Source organism: Narcine bancroftii, chromosome 5 (genome assembly GCF_036971445.1).
Source record: "Narcine bancroftii isolate sNarBan1 chromosome 5, sNarBan1.hap1, whole genome shotgun sequence".
Classification (NCBI taxonomy): domain Eukaryota; kingdom Metazoa; phylum Chordata; class Chondrichthyes; order Torpediniformes; family Narcinidae; genus Narcine; species Narcine bancroftii.
In genome coordinates, this window is record NC_091473.1 from 191,275,328 (window position 1) to 191,290,546 (window position 15,219).

Consider the following 15,219-nt stretch of genomic DNA (forward strand, 5'->3'; position numbering starts at 1 on the left):
ACTCAGTAGAATTTCTGGTGTAATTTTGTTGAATGACAACATTGTCTGACTGGCTTAATGCAACCTAGATTGTATACCTAAAATGGATGAGAGGGGGGGGTGGGGGGGTGGTTTGGGAGGAAGTGGGGGGGGAGAAAAAGTCACTGTATATGTGTGAAAAAGAAATAGTGTATATCATGGCTAATGTGATTTATGGTGTGAAAAATAAAAAATTTAAAAAAAAAAAGACCCTTCTTTTGGTCACGGTAGGGATCATAAATTCTCCTGACAGGGAGAAACATGCAAATTGTCCATGACCACATGGAGCCGCTCCCAGCGCAGCCCCTTCACATGCTATTGTTTGTTCTTAATGGCCCCTGATCACCAAGTGTCTTGATCCTTAAAGTCCGTCTCTCACGACTGTTCACACTTGGCCAGGGTAAAAACAACAAATGCTCCTTTGCTTCCACCAGAGGATAAACCGTCGATCCATGACTGTCGCCAACTCAGTTCTCTCCATAGTTGTGAATGGCCACAGTGATACTAGCCCTCAATATGTTGACCCTTAAAGTGACAGTCACACTAAAATGAAATGCCTCGTGATAAGACGTAACCGACGTTTCAGGCTTGAGCCCTTCATCAAGGTGTTAATTGGGTGTGATGAGAGGAGAGGCAAGAATTTTGGCTCTGTGAAATGGGGGGGAGAGAGTGAGAGCTGGGGGAAAGGCAATGGGGGGGAGGGAGGGGAGTGTTTTAATGGAAACCGGAGAAGTTGATGTTAATGCCCTCCAGTTGGAGGGGGCCCAGATAGAAGATGTCGTGTTTTATCCTCAGTCTGGCAGTGCACAGGACCATGGGCAGACCCCTCTGCAAGGGAATGGGACGGGGGGTGGGGGGGGGATTGAGCTGGGAGATCCAGGCCATTGAGGCGGACAGAGCTGAGGTGCTCAATGAAGGGATCTCCCCGGCGTAGAGGAGACCACAGCTGGCTGCAGTAGACAGACCCTGGCAGAGTCCCAACTGAAGTGTTGCTTCACTCAGAAGGGTTATTTAGGGCCCCAAATGGTGGTGGCACAGGTTTACAAAACTGTTTACAGAGTTGATGTTAATGCTATCTGGTTGGAGGGTCAGAATCAGAGCCAGAATTTATTTTTGTCACGAAGTTCGGGGTTTTGCGGCAACGTCATAGAGCAAACATTCATATTATAAGAATCTTACAACATTACTATAAAAATAACAGTGCACGACAAGTCAGACAGTGCCTGTGATTTATTGATCATTCAGGAATCTGATGGCGCAGGGGAAGAAGCCGTCCTTGTGCCGCTGGGTGCTCATCTTCAGGCCCCTGGACCTTTTCGCCGATGGTAGCAGAGTGGTCTGGGTGGTGGTTGGGGGGTCCTTGAGGGTAGAGGCTGCTTTTTTAAGAACCCGTCTCACGTCGATGTCCTCGACAGGGTGAAGTCTGGTGCCTGTGCTGTCGCAGGCCGAGCAAACAACCCTCCAGAATTGATTCCTATCCTGAGAGTTGGCGTCTCTGTGCCAGGCAGTGATGCAACCGGCCAGAACGCTCTCCACCTGGAGAAGTTTCCGAGAGTCTTCGGTGATGCACCGAACCTCCTTAGACACCTCGCAAAGTACAGCCTTCTTTGTGATTGGAGGCTCCAGGATAGGACCTCGAGATATTGATTACCCCCCCCCACCCTCCCACCCAGGAATTTCTTGACCCTCTCCACTCCTGAGCCCTTGATGAGGACTGGGTCATGTTCCCCTGACTTCACTGGGGGCCCAGACAGAGGATGAGGTGTTGTTTCTGCCAATTTGTGGGTGGTCTCCATCTGGCAGTGGAGTGGAGATGCTCTCATCCAGCAGGTGGAAAATGTCGGAATAAAATCTGGCAGAGTCGGCTCTGGGTACAAGCTGACCACTGTGGGACCTTGTTTGTTGTTGCAGGAAGACGGTGAGTCCATGGAGCGAGAGCTACTCCAGAAGCAGTTGCACGAGGCCAACAGGAAGGCGCACGAGTACCGTCAGCAGCTGTTGAAGAAAGAGCAGGAGGCGGAGGAATACCGCATGAGGCTGGAAGCCATTGCCCGGCTCCACACCACGGCCGAGGAGATCACCGTTGTCGAGGAGGTGACAGACGACGGGATGGTCCCAGTCATCGCCGTGGCAACAGAGGTGGAGGGTCCCGAGACCACCGTCGAAACGATGGAGCAGTCTATTGACATGGCAGCGAAAACAGTGACTTCATAAAAAATAATCCCCGCCCCCCCCCCTCGCCATCCCTCATGCGTGTGCGCACAGACATGTGCTCCAAGGTGCTCTGAGACACTTGACAGGCAGGCTGGTGGGGCGGGCGGCAGTGGTGGTGGGGGGGTCAGGCTGTTACTCACTGCCACGCCACACAGGGACGTGTAACTCCTGATGGCACGGGGACCCACACACACCCCCCCTCCCCCTCTCCCCCCCCATCACCTCCCCGTGGGAGCTCCACACCAGATAGCCCTCCAAACAGTCGCAGGTACCCCCCCCGCTGCCATAAACCTGAAGCGAAAAAGGAACCACTCGCTCATTTACAAAAAAAACCCACAAACTTCTGGGAGTGCGGGTTTGCAGTTTCAGAATCCGTACGAGTTTCTTCAGGGAACTGTTGTCTCCACCCAGAACCAACGTGCTCACCAAGAGCAAATTTCTCTTGGCGTCAAGTGCTGCAAGGGCTTTCTGTTTCCCACATTTTTTACATACATATATATATAAATATATATATATATATATATATAGAGGAGACCACAGTGGGAGCGCCAGCTGCAGTAGACAGACCCTGGCAGATTCCCAACTGAAGTGTTGCTTCACTCAGAAGGGTTATTTGCAGCCCCAAATGGTATATATATAGATATATATAGATATCTATAGATAGATATCTATCTATAGATATCTATCTATAGATATCTATAGATAGATATATATCTATATAAATCTATATGTATTTCAAACCAAAAAAACATTCTTGCCTCACCGGTGGAGAAAAGTGAGTGGATAATTTAAAATTATTTTTTAAATGCTATAACTTCCATTGTACAGGATGCAAGGTGGGGGGGGGAGTATTATTTTTGGCGATTAGTGATGACCTCCAGTGTTAGACTTTTTTTAAGAAAGAAAACCAAGGTTTTTGGCATTTTGTTTTTATTCTCAGTCATCTGCCTTCCCTCTAGTGTACGGGTAGGAAGCAGACTTTTAACTTTCCATTCTGCCTTCTCGGAAAAGTTTTTTTTCAAAAGAAAAACACGGACGTCTGCCGCAGGAGCACGGCCGGTCTCGTAGGAAGTAAAGGGCTCGGGCCTCCTATAGACTGGCTGAGTTCCTCCAGTGTTCACCGTGTTTCCACCATGTTTTAACAAAGAACCCTTGATCTGTGTTTTTTTTCAAGCTGCTCACAAATTTCTGGAAGACACCAAACTTACAGGGGTAGAATTTGACCGGTAAAATTTGGTGCTGAATAGGCCTGTAACTCTCTGAGAGTACTCTCTTTCAGTAGCAAAGAGGAGGGAGCCAGGTTCAAATCTACTCCTGGTAGTTTTCCGTCTGGTTTCCACTGTGAGTGGGGGATTGGAGGGGGGCTGGGGGAGAGATGCGAACGAGGGGGGACAGGGGTTGAGAGTAAAAAGGGGAGAAGTTCAGAGGAAGAATTTCTTCACGCAGGGGGCCGTGGAATGAACTTCCGGCAGTGGTGGTAGAAGGAAGATCAGTGTTAATATTCAAGGATGGGTCGGATAGTGGACGGGAGAGGTGTGGAGGGTTACTGGCCAGTGGGACCAGGTGGGAGAAGATTTTCAGCCTGTTTCTATCCTGTAAATGGTTATATATGATTATAGTTCTGTCTCATGTCATGAATTGATCTTATTGGTAATTTTACAAATGCCAACCATGTCTCGAAAATCCACCTTTCTAACCCCAGTGGAATGGGCTTTTGCCTACAAATGTCTACAGAAGTTCTAAACCAGTGGTTTTCAACGTTTTTCTTTCCACTCACTCGCCACCTTAAGTAATCCCTTCACCATCTATGATTAGTAAGGGATTGCTTATGGTGGTGGAAAGAAAAAGTTCAGAAACCCACTGTTTTAATCGTCCCTCATGGACTCGTTATGTGCTCAGTTTCAGAACTCCAAAGGAAATGGCCCAATGACAATTTTTCTCAAGCAAAATATTTCAGTAACAATTGGGTCTAGAGCAGCGATTCTCAACCATTCCTTCCCACCCACATCCCACCTTAAGCAATCCCATACTAATCACAGAGCACTTATGGCACAGGGATTACTTAAAGTGGGATGTGAGTGGAAAGAAAAAGGTTGAGACCCACTGTTCTAAACCTAAGATTTGTCTTCAAGGGAAAATTGGATTTAATGTTTTTTTTAAAGTGTTCCTTGCAGGCCGTGATTAGTGGTTTGCGAGATCCAAATCCTCGTTGAACAGCAGAAACTAATTAACGTACAAGTTCCCCCATACCAGTTGGCTTTTGTCATCTGGAGACCTCACGTCTTGAAATCCCAATTGATTGATTGGAGCCATAATTATTGCACAGATGAGCAAGGCCAGGAATCGGAAGGCCTCTTTCAAGAAACTGAATTTAGGATTAATTTCACCTGAGCCTTAAATGCCTCCTGATTTAGAAAAGTCCAAATAGATCCGGGTGTATTTTGGAGGGGAATGCCAACCCCACTGCTGTAAATACTCTTGTAAAAGTCGAACTTTGTGGACCATTTATTAACGTTAAATTTATGGGGTTGACTATTGCATGGGTACTACTTTTACTGGGGTAGATATCTGCGTTGTTGGGGGTGCTGGGAGATCCGATGGGTGGGCGGCCAAGGCATGAGTTCACGTTCGAGACGCCGGGAGCTACGAAGAGTGGTCAGGTGTCCGGGGCTGGGTCATAAGTCCACATTCAAGGCATCGGGAGCTCTGAGGGGCAGACAGACAGGACGGAGGCGAGAGTCTGCGTTCGAAGCGTCGGGAGCTCGCAAGGGTGGGTGGCCAGGGCCGAGGCGAGAGTTGGAGACCAAGACATTGGGAGCTCTGATTGGTGGGTAACTGAGGCAAGAGTCTGCGATCGAGGCATCAGGAGCTCCAATGTGCAGGCAGACGGGGTTGAGGCGAGAGTCCATGATCGAGGTGTCGGGAGCACCGATGGGCAGGTGTCTGGGGCCAAGGTGAGAGTCCGCATTTGAGGCATCGGGCGGAGGATGGGGCAGAGGTGAGAGTCTGATCGAGGTGTCAGGTGCTCCAATAGGCAGGCAGACAGGGCAGAGGTGAGGGTCCGCATTTGAGGCATCGGGCGCTCGGATGTGTGGGCGGACACAGCAGAGATGGGAGTAACTAGAGTCAACATTTACACATGATATATAGAGAATACCAGATTTTTGGGGCCAAAAATAGTGGGTTGACATTTACACGGTATCGACTTTTACACGAGTATATATGATATTAGGGTCTCCGCAGTCAGTTGGGGAACGTTAATTCCCCAGGTTCAGAAGAAAGGGTGAGCCCTTTGGAGCAGTTCCGCAAGAGAGGAAGACCTTATCATTGAGAGGCGTTCCCACCCCTACACAGCCCCCACTCCCCCCTCCCCAATCTTAACTGAGGTTCATTCGTTAAGGTCACCGGCGACACGGTTCAATTGATAGTGGATTGGGTGGAGAAACAATTTCTAAAAGCTCTTCCCACCCAACCCCTAAATAACAACTGTACTTCATTCAACAGCGTTAATCCCCCTAATCCGGGATTCGAGCAACCGGCAAAAAACAAAAAAAAAACCGACCATTTAAAATTGGCAGCCCTTAGAGTTCGCCGATCTACCCAACGCGCAATCTCAAGCAACCAGCAGACATACTTATCCAGCATCTAGGTGCCGGACACCGGGGATTTTCAGAGGGAAATGACTGTGTCAGGTTTGCCTTTCTCCGTGTTTATCGGTAGTACTGGGGACATTTATTTCTATGTCAGGAAATCTTGCTTATTTCCCTCCTTTAATAATTTGTAAAGAAATGTATTTTATGATTATTTTTATTGCCATCTAAGGTGCCGGATTTAGTTATTTTAAAACTGAATACTCGGTTTGCCTGATTGTTTACATTAAAACACCATTTAAAATGGAGCAAAGAGCAAAAGTCTGCAGACACCGTGATTGAAGTACAAACACAATCCCTGGAGAAGCTCGGCGTACTGCATACAACAAAGGTACATCACCAGCTTCATCAAGGTACGAGCAGCATGTGGGTGGCCATCTGAATAAGATGGTGGGTGGGAAGAGGGGCGCAGGGCTACAGGTCACAAGGGTGGCAAGGCTTGCTGTTTCAGAGACCCGGGTTTGAATCCGGAGCTATGTGTGGAGTTTGAATGCTCTCCTTCCACCCCATGTTTGTAAGGGGTTTCCTCCTGTTGGGTGGGGGGGTGCTCTAGTTGCCTCCCGCCCTTCAAAACGTATGGTGGGGTTGGGGATTAATTGGGCAGCAGGGGCTCGTGGGCCGGCAGGGGCTGTTACCGAGCTGTACGTCGGAATTTTAAATTCATTCAGGCGCCTCGCCGCTCGGTGGGGGCGATCTTGCCTCACCATCCCGTCGTGATCTCTGGACCCTCCGACTTGTAGTTCTCCTTCTGTAAACTTTGAGCCAAGACCGTCGTCGATGTTGAGTTCACAATTATACAAGGGGAAAAGAATACTGAAGTGGTTTCCCCGTTGCCACCTTCAGCTGCAGTGACCACACTGGACGGGTCACCTTGGCCATTGATCAGCAGATTCATCCGCCCAGTGTTTTTAGTTATTAGATAAATTCCAATCTGTAGAATCTGCTTGTAAAAACCATCTATATTCCATGATTTGGCATGAACGAGTGGGAGACTGAAACTTGCCCAATGGTGACTTCAGGCTGTCGGACTGAAGGAGTGCCTTACACCTCCTTTTGGTGAGAAATTGGGCAGCACCAACTCCGGTAAAATCCTATAGTAAAAATTAAAGGGAGGGAGGGCAACAGCAGCGAGCGAGGTGGGGGGAGGAAGGCTCAGTGAATGCAGAGGGAAAGGGGATGGGGAGCAGGAGGAGATGAAGGGATGGGGAAGTGAGGGGGAGCAGCCTAGGGTGGGCAAACCATTCAAAATAACAACTCTGCTTTCTCCAATGAACGGGCGGGGACGTCTTTGCTTTGGTGTGGGGCAAGGTTGGTGAAATGCGGGTGGGGGATGGCTGTTTCAATCGGCCATTGCCACCCTCAACCGGATAGCGTCAACATCGAGTTTGACTTCTCCAATTCCTGTTAACCCCCACCCTCCCCCTCATCTTTCCTCTCGCTCTGCCTTTCCCTTCCCTTTTGCTTCAATCCTCACCTCCCGACTACCTGACATTCTCGGGTAATAGTCGAATTTCCATGTTCAGTGTATGGTGTCGAGCTGGATACTACTCTTGAGGGGCTGACGTTCACCCGAGAATCCAAATAACTATTTCCCAGAAGTCCAAATGAGCTCTAAACAAACAAAGGAATGACTGAATTCAAACATTGATATAGGGTGTGTGCATCAAAATGCACATCCTATGTGCTCCAACGGGCGGACAGGATGTGTACCCAGTGACTGCTTGGTTCCCAGTCCGTGACCCATCCCTTTCTGCTGCCTCTCCCACCCCACTTCCAACCCAGTGAGAAGCATCCCACTTCGGACGTGGCGCCCCACTGCTCAGACCAGGCACGAAGCTGGCCCTGTTGTTTACTCTTGTAGAAAGGCCATGCCAGACAGCACCGGGAACAAGTCATTAATGAGTTTCAGCCCCCATCCTCCCGCCCCACCCCCCAGATCCAGTGTAGTAGATCAAACCTTCATCCCCGTTTCCCTGACCCACTCATCCAATTGTGGCAGCCTCCTTTTCCCATTTAACCAGGAAAGGATAACATCATGGGATTGCTGTAATGTACAGGATCAATTTGGGTGTAAATTGGGCATCACTGATTTAAATGGCTGGAATCAGCTTCTAAAGTGCTGTAAATAATATTTTTTAAAGAAATTCCCAGCCCTTCAGCCCACGATGTGCCAGCCCATATACACCTACCATTAAAAAATACTAAACCCTCGTAACCCTCCATTTTCCTCTCATACCCCCTAATGTTCCAGCCTCAACCCCCACCCCTGGTAACAAATTCCAGGCCCCCACAACCCCTGACATCTCCCCTAAACTTCCCTCTCTTCACTTTGTAAAATGTCCTCTGTCACTCCTGCCCTGGGATAAAGGCACTGGCCGTCCACCTTATCCGTGCCTCTCAGAATCCTGTCGACCTCCATTCAGTCTCCCCTCATCCTTCTTCGCTACAAAGGGAAAGGTCCCAGCTCCGTGAACCTTGCCTCACGGTCGGCGTAGCGGTTAGTGCAACAGTGTCGCGGCGCCAGCGATAGGGACTGGGATTCGAATCTCACGATGTCTGCGTGGGTTTCCTCCCACCCTTCAGAACGTACCGGGGGTTGTAGGTCAGTTGGGTGTAAATTGGGTGGCACGGACTTGAGGGCCAAAAGGGCCTGTTGCTGTTCTGTATGTCTAAAACATTTTTTTAAAAATTCCAATCCAGGCCATATCCTGGTGAATCTCCTCTGCCCCCTCTCCACACTTTCAACATCCTTCCCGTAATGAGGTGACCAGAACTGAACTCATGTGGTCTCACAGAGATTCATAGAGTTGCAAAATCACCTCACAACTCCTAAACTCAACCCCCTCCCCCCCGACTAATGAAGCCCAGCATCCCATCGGCCTTCTGACCGATCCTGTCGACCTGCACAGCATGTGTGGATTTTGGCCCCCAAGGTCCCTCTGTTCATCCATGCTGTTAAGTAACCATGAACTCAGCCTTCAAGTGTGGCCTACCAGGTGAAAAATATATTTTTTTTAAAGCGTGGCCTACCAGAATGCAGCACCTCACACTGATCCGGGTTGAACTCCATCTGCCCAACTCTGCGCCCTGTCCATTGTGGCTCACGAGAACCTTCAACACTATCCACACCTCCAACCATGCCATCTGTGAATGTACTAACCCATCCCTCTAGCTCTTTGTTCAGGTAATTTATAAAAATCACTAAGATCAGGGGTCCTAAAACAGGCCCCTGTGGAACTCAGTTAGTGGGAAGTCTGCTCTCTCTCTCTCTGTTAACCCTGATCTCTTCCTGATACTATTTATTGAACACAAAACAGTAATCGGATATTACACAAAAATGCCTTTTGGCCTCAAAACAAAGATTTGCCATTAGTTTTGCCTGGCGCCCCTGAAAAATCAAAGATAGAGAACCCTCCCCAAGACATCCACTGCCCATGGATTCACCTCCAGGGCTCCCCCAGCCTCTGGATGCAGTTCTAAGGGACGCTGGGCTTCATTAATAGGGGGATTAAGTTCAGGAGTCGAAAGGTCACATCAAATCTTTGGTGAGACCGCACTTAGGTGCTCAGTTCTGGTCACCCCATTATTAGGAAGGATGAGGAAGCTGTGGAGAGGAGATTTACCAGGATGTGGCCTGGATTGGGAAACATCAAGGTCAGCAGAGCAAGGATGAGAGGAGATCATGTAGAGGCCAACAAGATTCTGAGAGGAAGGAGGACGGACCAGCACCTGTTTCCCGAGGCAGGATCAGCAAACACCGGGGACGTCTGTATAAAGTGAGGGGAGGGAAGTTTAGGGGAGACATCAGGGTAAGTTATTTTATGCAAAGAGTTGTGGGGGCCTGGAATGCATTGCCAGGGGGTGATGGTGGAGGGTAGAACAATAGAGACTCTTAGGCACACGGATGAAAGAAAAATAGAAGGTTACAAGGTAGGAAAGATTTTTTTTAAAGGAAGGAATATATGGGTCGGCACAACATTGAGGGCCGAAGGGCCTGTATAGTTCAAGCCATTGGCAGCCCAAGCCCCAGATCCAAACCCCTGGCTCAATGGGTTCTGCCCTGGTCATGTGATTGGCCTTCAACCGCTACTTTTGGCCGCTGCCGTGAAATGTTGGGGGAACCGTGAACTTCGTCAGCCCATTGGAAGGTGATGGAACACAGTGTGCAGGCAGGTCCTCGCTGGGCTGACCCGCCCTCTGTACCTGTAGCCCCTAAGATCCCCTAATGAAGGCCTAGAGCCTGGATCTCCTCCCTTGTACCTGCCTTGGACGTGAGCCAGCAGCACGTAGAGGCACGTCTGGGGTCTTCTGATCAAGGCCTTTGGCTCTTCCTTCATGTCTGCAAGTGGCCATTGATCGCACCACATGGGGTAAAACGCGAAAGTCTGCAGACACTGGAATTGAAGTAAGAGCCCAGTGCTAGAGAAACTCGAGAGGCTGCGCACTCCAGCGTTGCATTTGTCTGCCCGTTTAAAGTGAGATCTCGTGACTGGATTCACAGCTCATTTCCACTGGTTGAGACTCTGACCGTGAAACCTCTGAGGCCCAGAGTGTTCCTGGCTGACGTGTCACGCACTGCCAGACTGAGACCACCCGCCAATTGGAGGAACAATACCTCATCTTCCGTGTGGGCGCCCTTAAACCGTGGCATTAACCTGGACTTCTCCGATTTCCATTAAACCCAATCCCCGACTTCCCCTCCATCCCCACCCCCCAGCTCTGCCTCTCTCTCCCCTTTTCCCCCTGTCACCTTTCACGGAGCTAAATGTTACCCTCAATCAATTCCTACTTGTCACCTTATATCCAGTTACCATTAATACACATATACATTTATATTTTATATATATATACACACACTTGTCGAATTTGGTGGAAAATTTAATGTTTAATGTACGGGGTCGGCTGGTACATGGATACAACCTTTCAGGGGCTGAAATTCACACTAGAATCCAAAATACCACATCATAGCCAGTCCAAACAATCTCCAAAGGAATAAAGGACAAAACACTGAATTAAATGTGAAGTCTGCACATCAAAACATACGTCCTACCATGGAACACAAAGCATAAGAGTGAAACAGGAAGTTTTTGCAGACTGAAGTCAACACACAAAGCATTGGGGACGGGGGTGAAATTTGACAGGCCCAGAGGACCCCAAAACCCAGCTGCAATGGAAATTCACCAAAACAAATGGTTCCTTAAAAAAAAGTTACTTTTGATTTTCTTTAACCATAAAAACAGGATCAGACTTTAACTTATTACTATTAATTTAACCCCTTTCTAATTCTGTGCACTTGTATGTAATGTGTGTGTAAGTTCAAAAAAGTTATTTGATTCACAGCCCAATTTCACTTCTCACTCCTCCAAGTTCACCAGCATCAGGCAATTCTTATACTGTGCACAGAGTTTAACATTTATGCATCGTCACCAGGCTCTGGGGCTTGAAAGGTACATGGTTACCACTCAGGGAGGTTCTTGTCGGTTTCCAGAGAAAGATTAATTGTTCATTGGACACAAACTGATTCCTTCCAATTGGCCACTTAATTATCTTGCTGAAGAAACTTGCCCCCATTGGGGTTTTCCAGATGATAACCTCTTTCCTTCAGGTCCCCACAGAGTTTTTTTTTCTGTTTCCCTTATCTCAGGCGAAACATTATACAGCCAGGCCATCTCCTCTTGATTGGACCAGAAGGGTTTTGAACAAGCTGAACTCAGAACTCACAAACCATCTTCAAAATGGGGTTTTCCACAAGCTTACCAGCTTGTCCTGTTCCAGTCCCAGCTGCTGCTGCTGAACTGTAGAACTGAACTCTCTCTCTCTCTCTCTCTCTCTCTCTCTCTCTCTCTCTCTCTCTCTCTCTCACTCACTCAGAGAAAACTACATGACCCTCTTAGAACAGCAAACTGCATTCCGACAGACTGCGGCACCAGACCTGATCTTCTGAATCCATCCATCTGTTGCTTTCCAAAACAATAATCCACAACACATCCAATTAACACCAAATGCAAACCAGTTTCCATTGTCCTTACAAAGGGAGCCTGGACTGTCTGGCTGGAGCAGAGCTCTGGCATTTTAATCTGTGGTGTGAAGTGTTTGTGTGTGACCTACACTAAAAAAAACACAATTTATCTCCTTTAAAACAATATAAAATATAATCTGTCACAGTAGGAAGAAAACGGGAGCTCAAAGGGGGAGATGGGGGTTGAGTAGGGAGAGGTGTGAGGGGGTGGTTGAGCCTATGGGATCCAGCAGCGGTGTCAGCCATGCGGAGGCTGAGGTTGGTGGGGGGATTGGTGAGGGAGTCGGCGTGGATGCTGGAAAGGGGGTGGTGGGGACAAAGGCAGGGATCCGCATCATCGGTGGGCGACCGGGGCTGAGGTGTCAGTCCATGTTGGAGGCGTCCGAAACTCTGGTGGGCAGGCGGCTGGAGCCAAGGCGAGAGTCTGCGTCCAAGGCATCAGGTTTTTCAATGGGCGGGCGTCCAGGGCCAAGGTAAGGGATGAGAGTCGACTTTTACACGAGATATATGGAAAATTCCAGATTTTTTTGTCCTAACATATGAGGTTTGACTCTTATAAGTATATATGATTACACTGTGTGTCTGTTAGTCAGTAATCCTCCCCCACCCGCTCTTCCCTTTTCACCAGCCTTTAGGACACAGCCCCCTGCCTGCTTTGTGCTCACATCTTGAGCAAGGCCTCAGGCTCGAAATGTCGGTGATCTATCCTGCCTCCTGTGCACTGGAGTCTTTACTACAATCTCAGCATTCATGTTTCACTCCTGGAAGCTATCGGCCTGGCTATCTCCCACCCTATCTGAGGAATTCCTTCTACACCCTGCGTACACTGGACAGTGGGGCTCACAGGTCAGAATAAATGGAGCCCAAAAGCCGGCTACAAACCAGAGAGTTAAAGTTCCTCTCACAGCGCAGCGATGGGACAAGGGTGAAACAGCTGGTGAGCACAAGAACATAAGAAATAGGAGCCATTCGGCCCATCGAGCCTGCTCCAGCATTCAATGAGATCATGGGTGATCTGATGATGGGCTCATCTCCACCGACCTGCCTTTTCAGGGTTGGAGTTATAGGGAAAGGTTGAGCAGGCTGGGGCTTTTATTCCCTGGCGCGTAGAAGACTGAGGGGTTGATTTTATATTTAATATTATAAGGGGGACAGATAGAGTCAGTGTGGACGGGCTTTTTTTATTGAGAGTGGGAGAGATTCGGAACAAGAGGACGTGGATGGAGATTGAAGGGGGGAAAGGTTTGGGGGAAAACATGAGGGGGAATTTCTTCACTCAGAGGGTGGTGGCGGGAGTGTGGAATGAGCTTCCAGCTCAAGTGGTAGATGCGGGTTCAATTTTAAGATTTAAGGAAAAGTTGGTTAGGTATATGGTACGAGAGAGGTGTAGAGAGTGTGGGTCAGTGGGACCAGGTGGGAGAAGGTGTCCGGCATGGGCGAGAAGGGCCGAACTGGCCTGTTTGTGTGCTATTGTAGCAGTGGCTACGAAGAGGAAACACGGACAGAAACCACGAGCTGGAGTCAGTTTAGTTTCCAACTGATTTAATTCAAAAAGCCTGCACTGCGCTTTATGAGGCGGCCGTCAAGTCCCGCCTCCGCATTGGCTGTGATGTGACGACGCAGCTAAGAGCGCCTGCAGGGTCCCTCCGGCCATGAGGGTGCCCAAACATCTTGACATGGCAGCGGAGCAGCCGCGGCCATCACAACACGGAGCCGGTTCACCTGCATGTGATATGCACTGTATATATATATATATATATATATATATATAAAATTATGAGGGGAATAGATAGAGTGGATGTTTATAGGCTCTTCCCCTTGAGGATAGGGGAGATTGGAACGAGGAGTCATAAGTTAAGGGTGAGAGGGCAAAACTTTAGAAGTAACATAAGGGGAAGCTTTGTCACTCAGAGAGGGGTGGCTGAGTGGAATGACCTTCTGGAAAAGGTCAATTCTATCATTTAAGAGGAGGATGCATGTGAGGGGATTGGAGGGTTATGAGCAGGGAGCAGGTAGGTGGGACTAGTGGAGTTTCACTTAAATTGGTACGGACTAGAGGGGCTGAGAGGGCTTGTGTGATAGATAGTACAGGATACTATCACCAATGTACATTTGCTTATAGTTGTTGTGATTGGCTGAGAGTCATAGCCACGCCTAATGGTGGGTCATAAAGGGCTGCTTCTAACCAGACCCAGGTCAGTCTGGACTGGTCCACCGTGCTGTAATACACTCCAGTCTTTTCCTGATTGAAGCCTTGGTTTGAGTCAACAAGTCTTTGGGTCATTCGACATGCTATAGTTAATGTGTGTGGGTGTGTGTTTATATGGTTAAACAACCAATGCCTGGGCATTTGGACCCAGCGGAACAGCACGGTGTCTCAGCTCTCTGGACAGTGATTTTGCTTCAATTAACCTGATATTTGAAAATGAACAAAAAAAGATTTTTCTTTGCAAAAATGTACTGGTTCAGCAAATAAAAAAAGGAATTGACCAACCACAGGCCGGGAGGGAGGAGTTCGGGTTGTAGGGATCGAGCGAGGTTGTTTTTACAGCGCGATGGTGGTATAGTGGTGAGCATAGCTGCCTTCCAAGCAGTTGACCCGGGTTCGATTCCCGGCCATCGCAGACTTCCTTTTTTTTCTTTTCCTTCCCCCCCCCCCCCCCCCTTCGATTTTATGAAGAATAATTTGACTTCAATATTATTCCGCGCTCCAATTAATTTGCAAAGTGAATCATCTCTCAAAGCAGCTTGGAAACCTCCACTGCCCCCAGTCCCGCCGCTGCCCTCGCTCCGGGCCTGCATGATTGACAGGGCGGCCGGCTTCCGATTGGAGAGCCGTCGGACCAATCAGAGCACGCCGTAGTGGGGGGGCGGGACTTCAGAAAGTTGCGCAGAGAGCAAAAGTTTGGGCAAAGTTTTGTCCTCCCCCCCGACCGATCCGATGCGTGGGCTGAACCGCAGGGTCTGTGCGGCAGTCAGAAGCGACGGGCGTGGCTTGGAGGAGCTCAGGGGGGTGGGGGCGTAAATATTAAGACCTGATAATAGCCTGCGTGTAGTTTGTCAACTGCTCATTCGTTTCCAGACGCGCGCATCCCGTATTTACGCGTGTAACAGTCGAATTTCGTGGCCGATTTTTAGGGGATCGACTATTACGCGCATGCTGGCTTTGCCTGCGGTCCAGTGGCTGCTTCGATGGGGGCTCAAAACTTTGATTTTGCTCCTTTTAATTTGTCCTTGAAGGAGTCCTCGGTCTAAAAGAGGACCGTGAGAAAGGAAAATGTACCCGGTTGGGATGTTGAGAGCTCAGATGGGCAGACG

At 48.9% G+C, this 15,219-nt stretch overlaps 1 protein-coding gene and 1 non-coding gene across 2 annotated transcripts in view; both read left to right on the forward strand.

Annotated features, from left to right (window-relative positions):
- Positions 1–3,589, forward strand: part of gabpb2b (GA binding protein transcription factor subunit beta 2b) — a 44,076-nt gene extending 40,487 nt beyond the window's left edge. Inside the window, exon 8 of the mRNA XM_069940380.1 lies at positions 1,930–3,589. Coding sequence (XP_069796481.1) covers positions 1,930–2,232 — 303 coding nt within the window. The 3' untranslated portion in view covers positions 2,233–3,589. The remainder of the gene's footprint in view (positions 1–1,929) is intronic.
- Positions 3,590–14,453: 10,864 nt separating this feature from the next.
- trnag-ucc (transfer RNA glycine (anticodon UCC)) lies at positions 14,454–14,525 on the forward strand. Its single transcript has one exon. It is a non-coding gene; the product is annotated as a tRNA-Gly (tRNA).
- Positions 14,526–15,219: the final 694 nt, after the last annotated feature.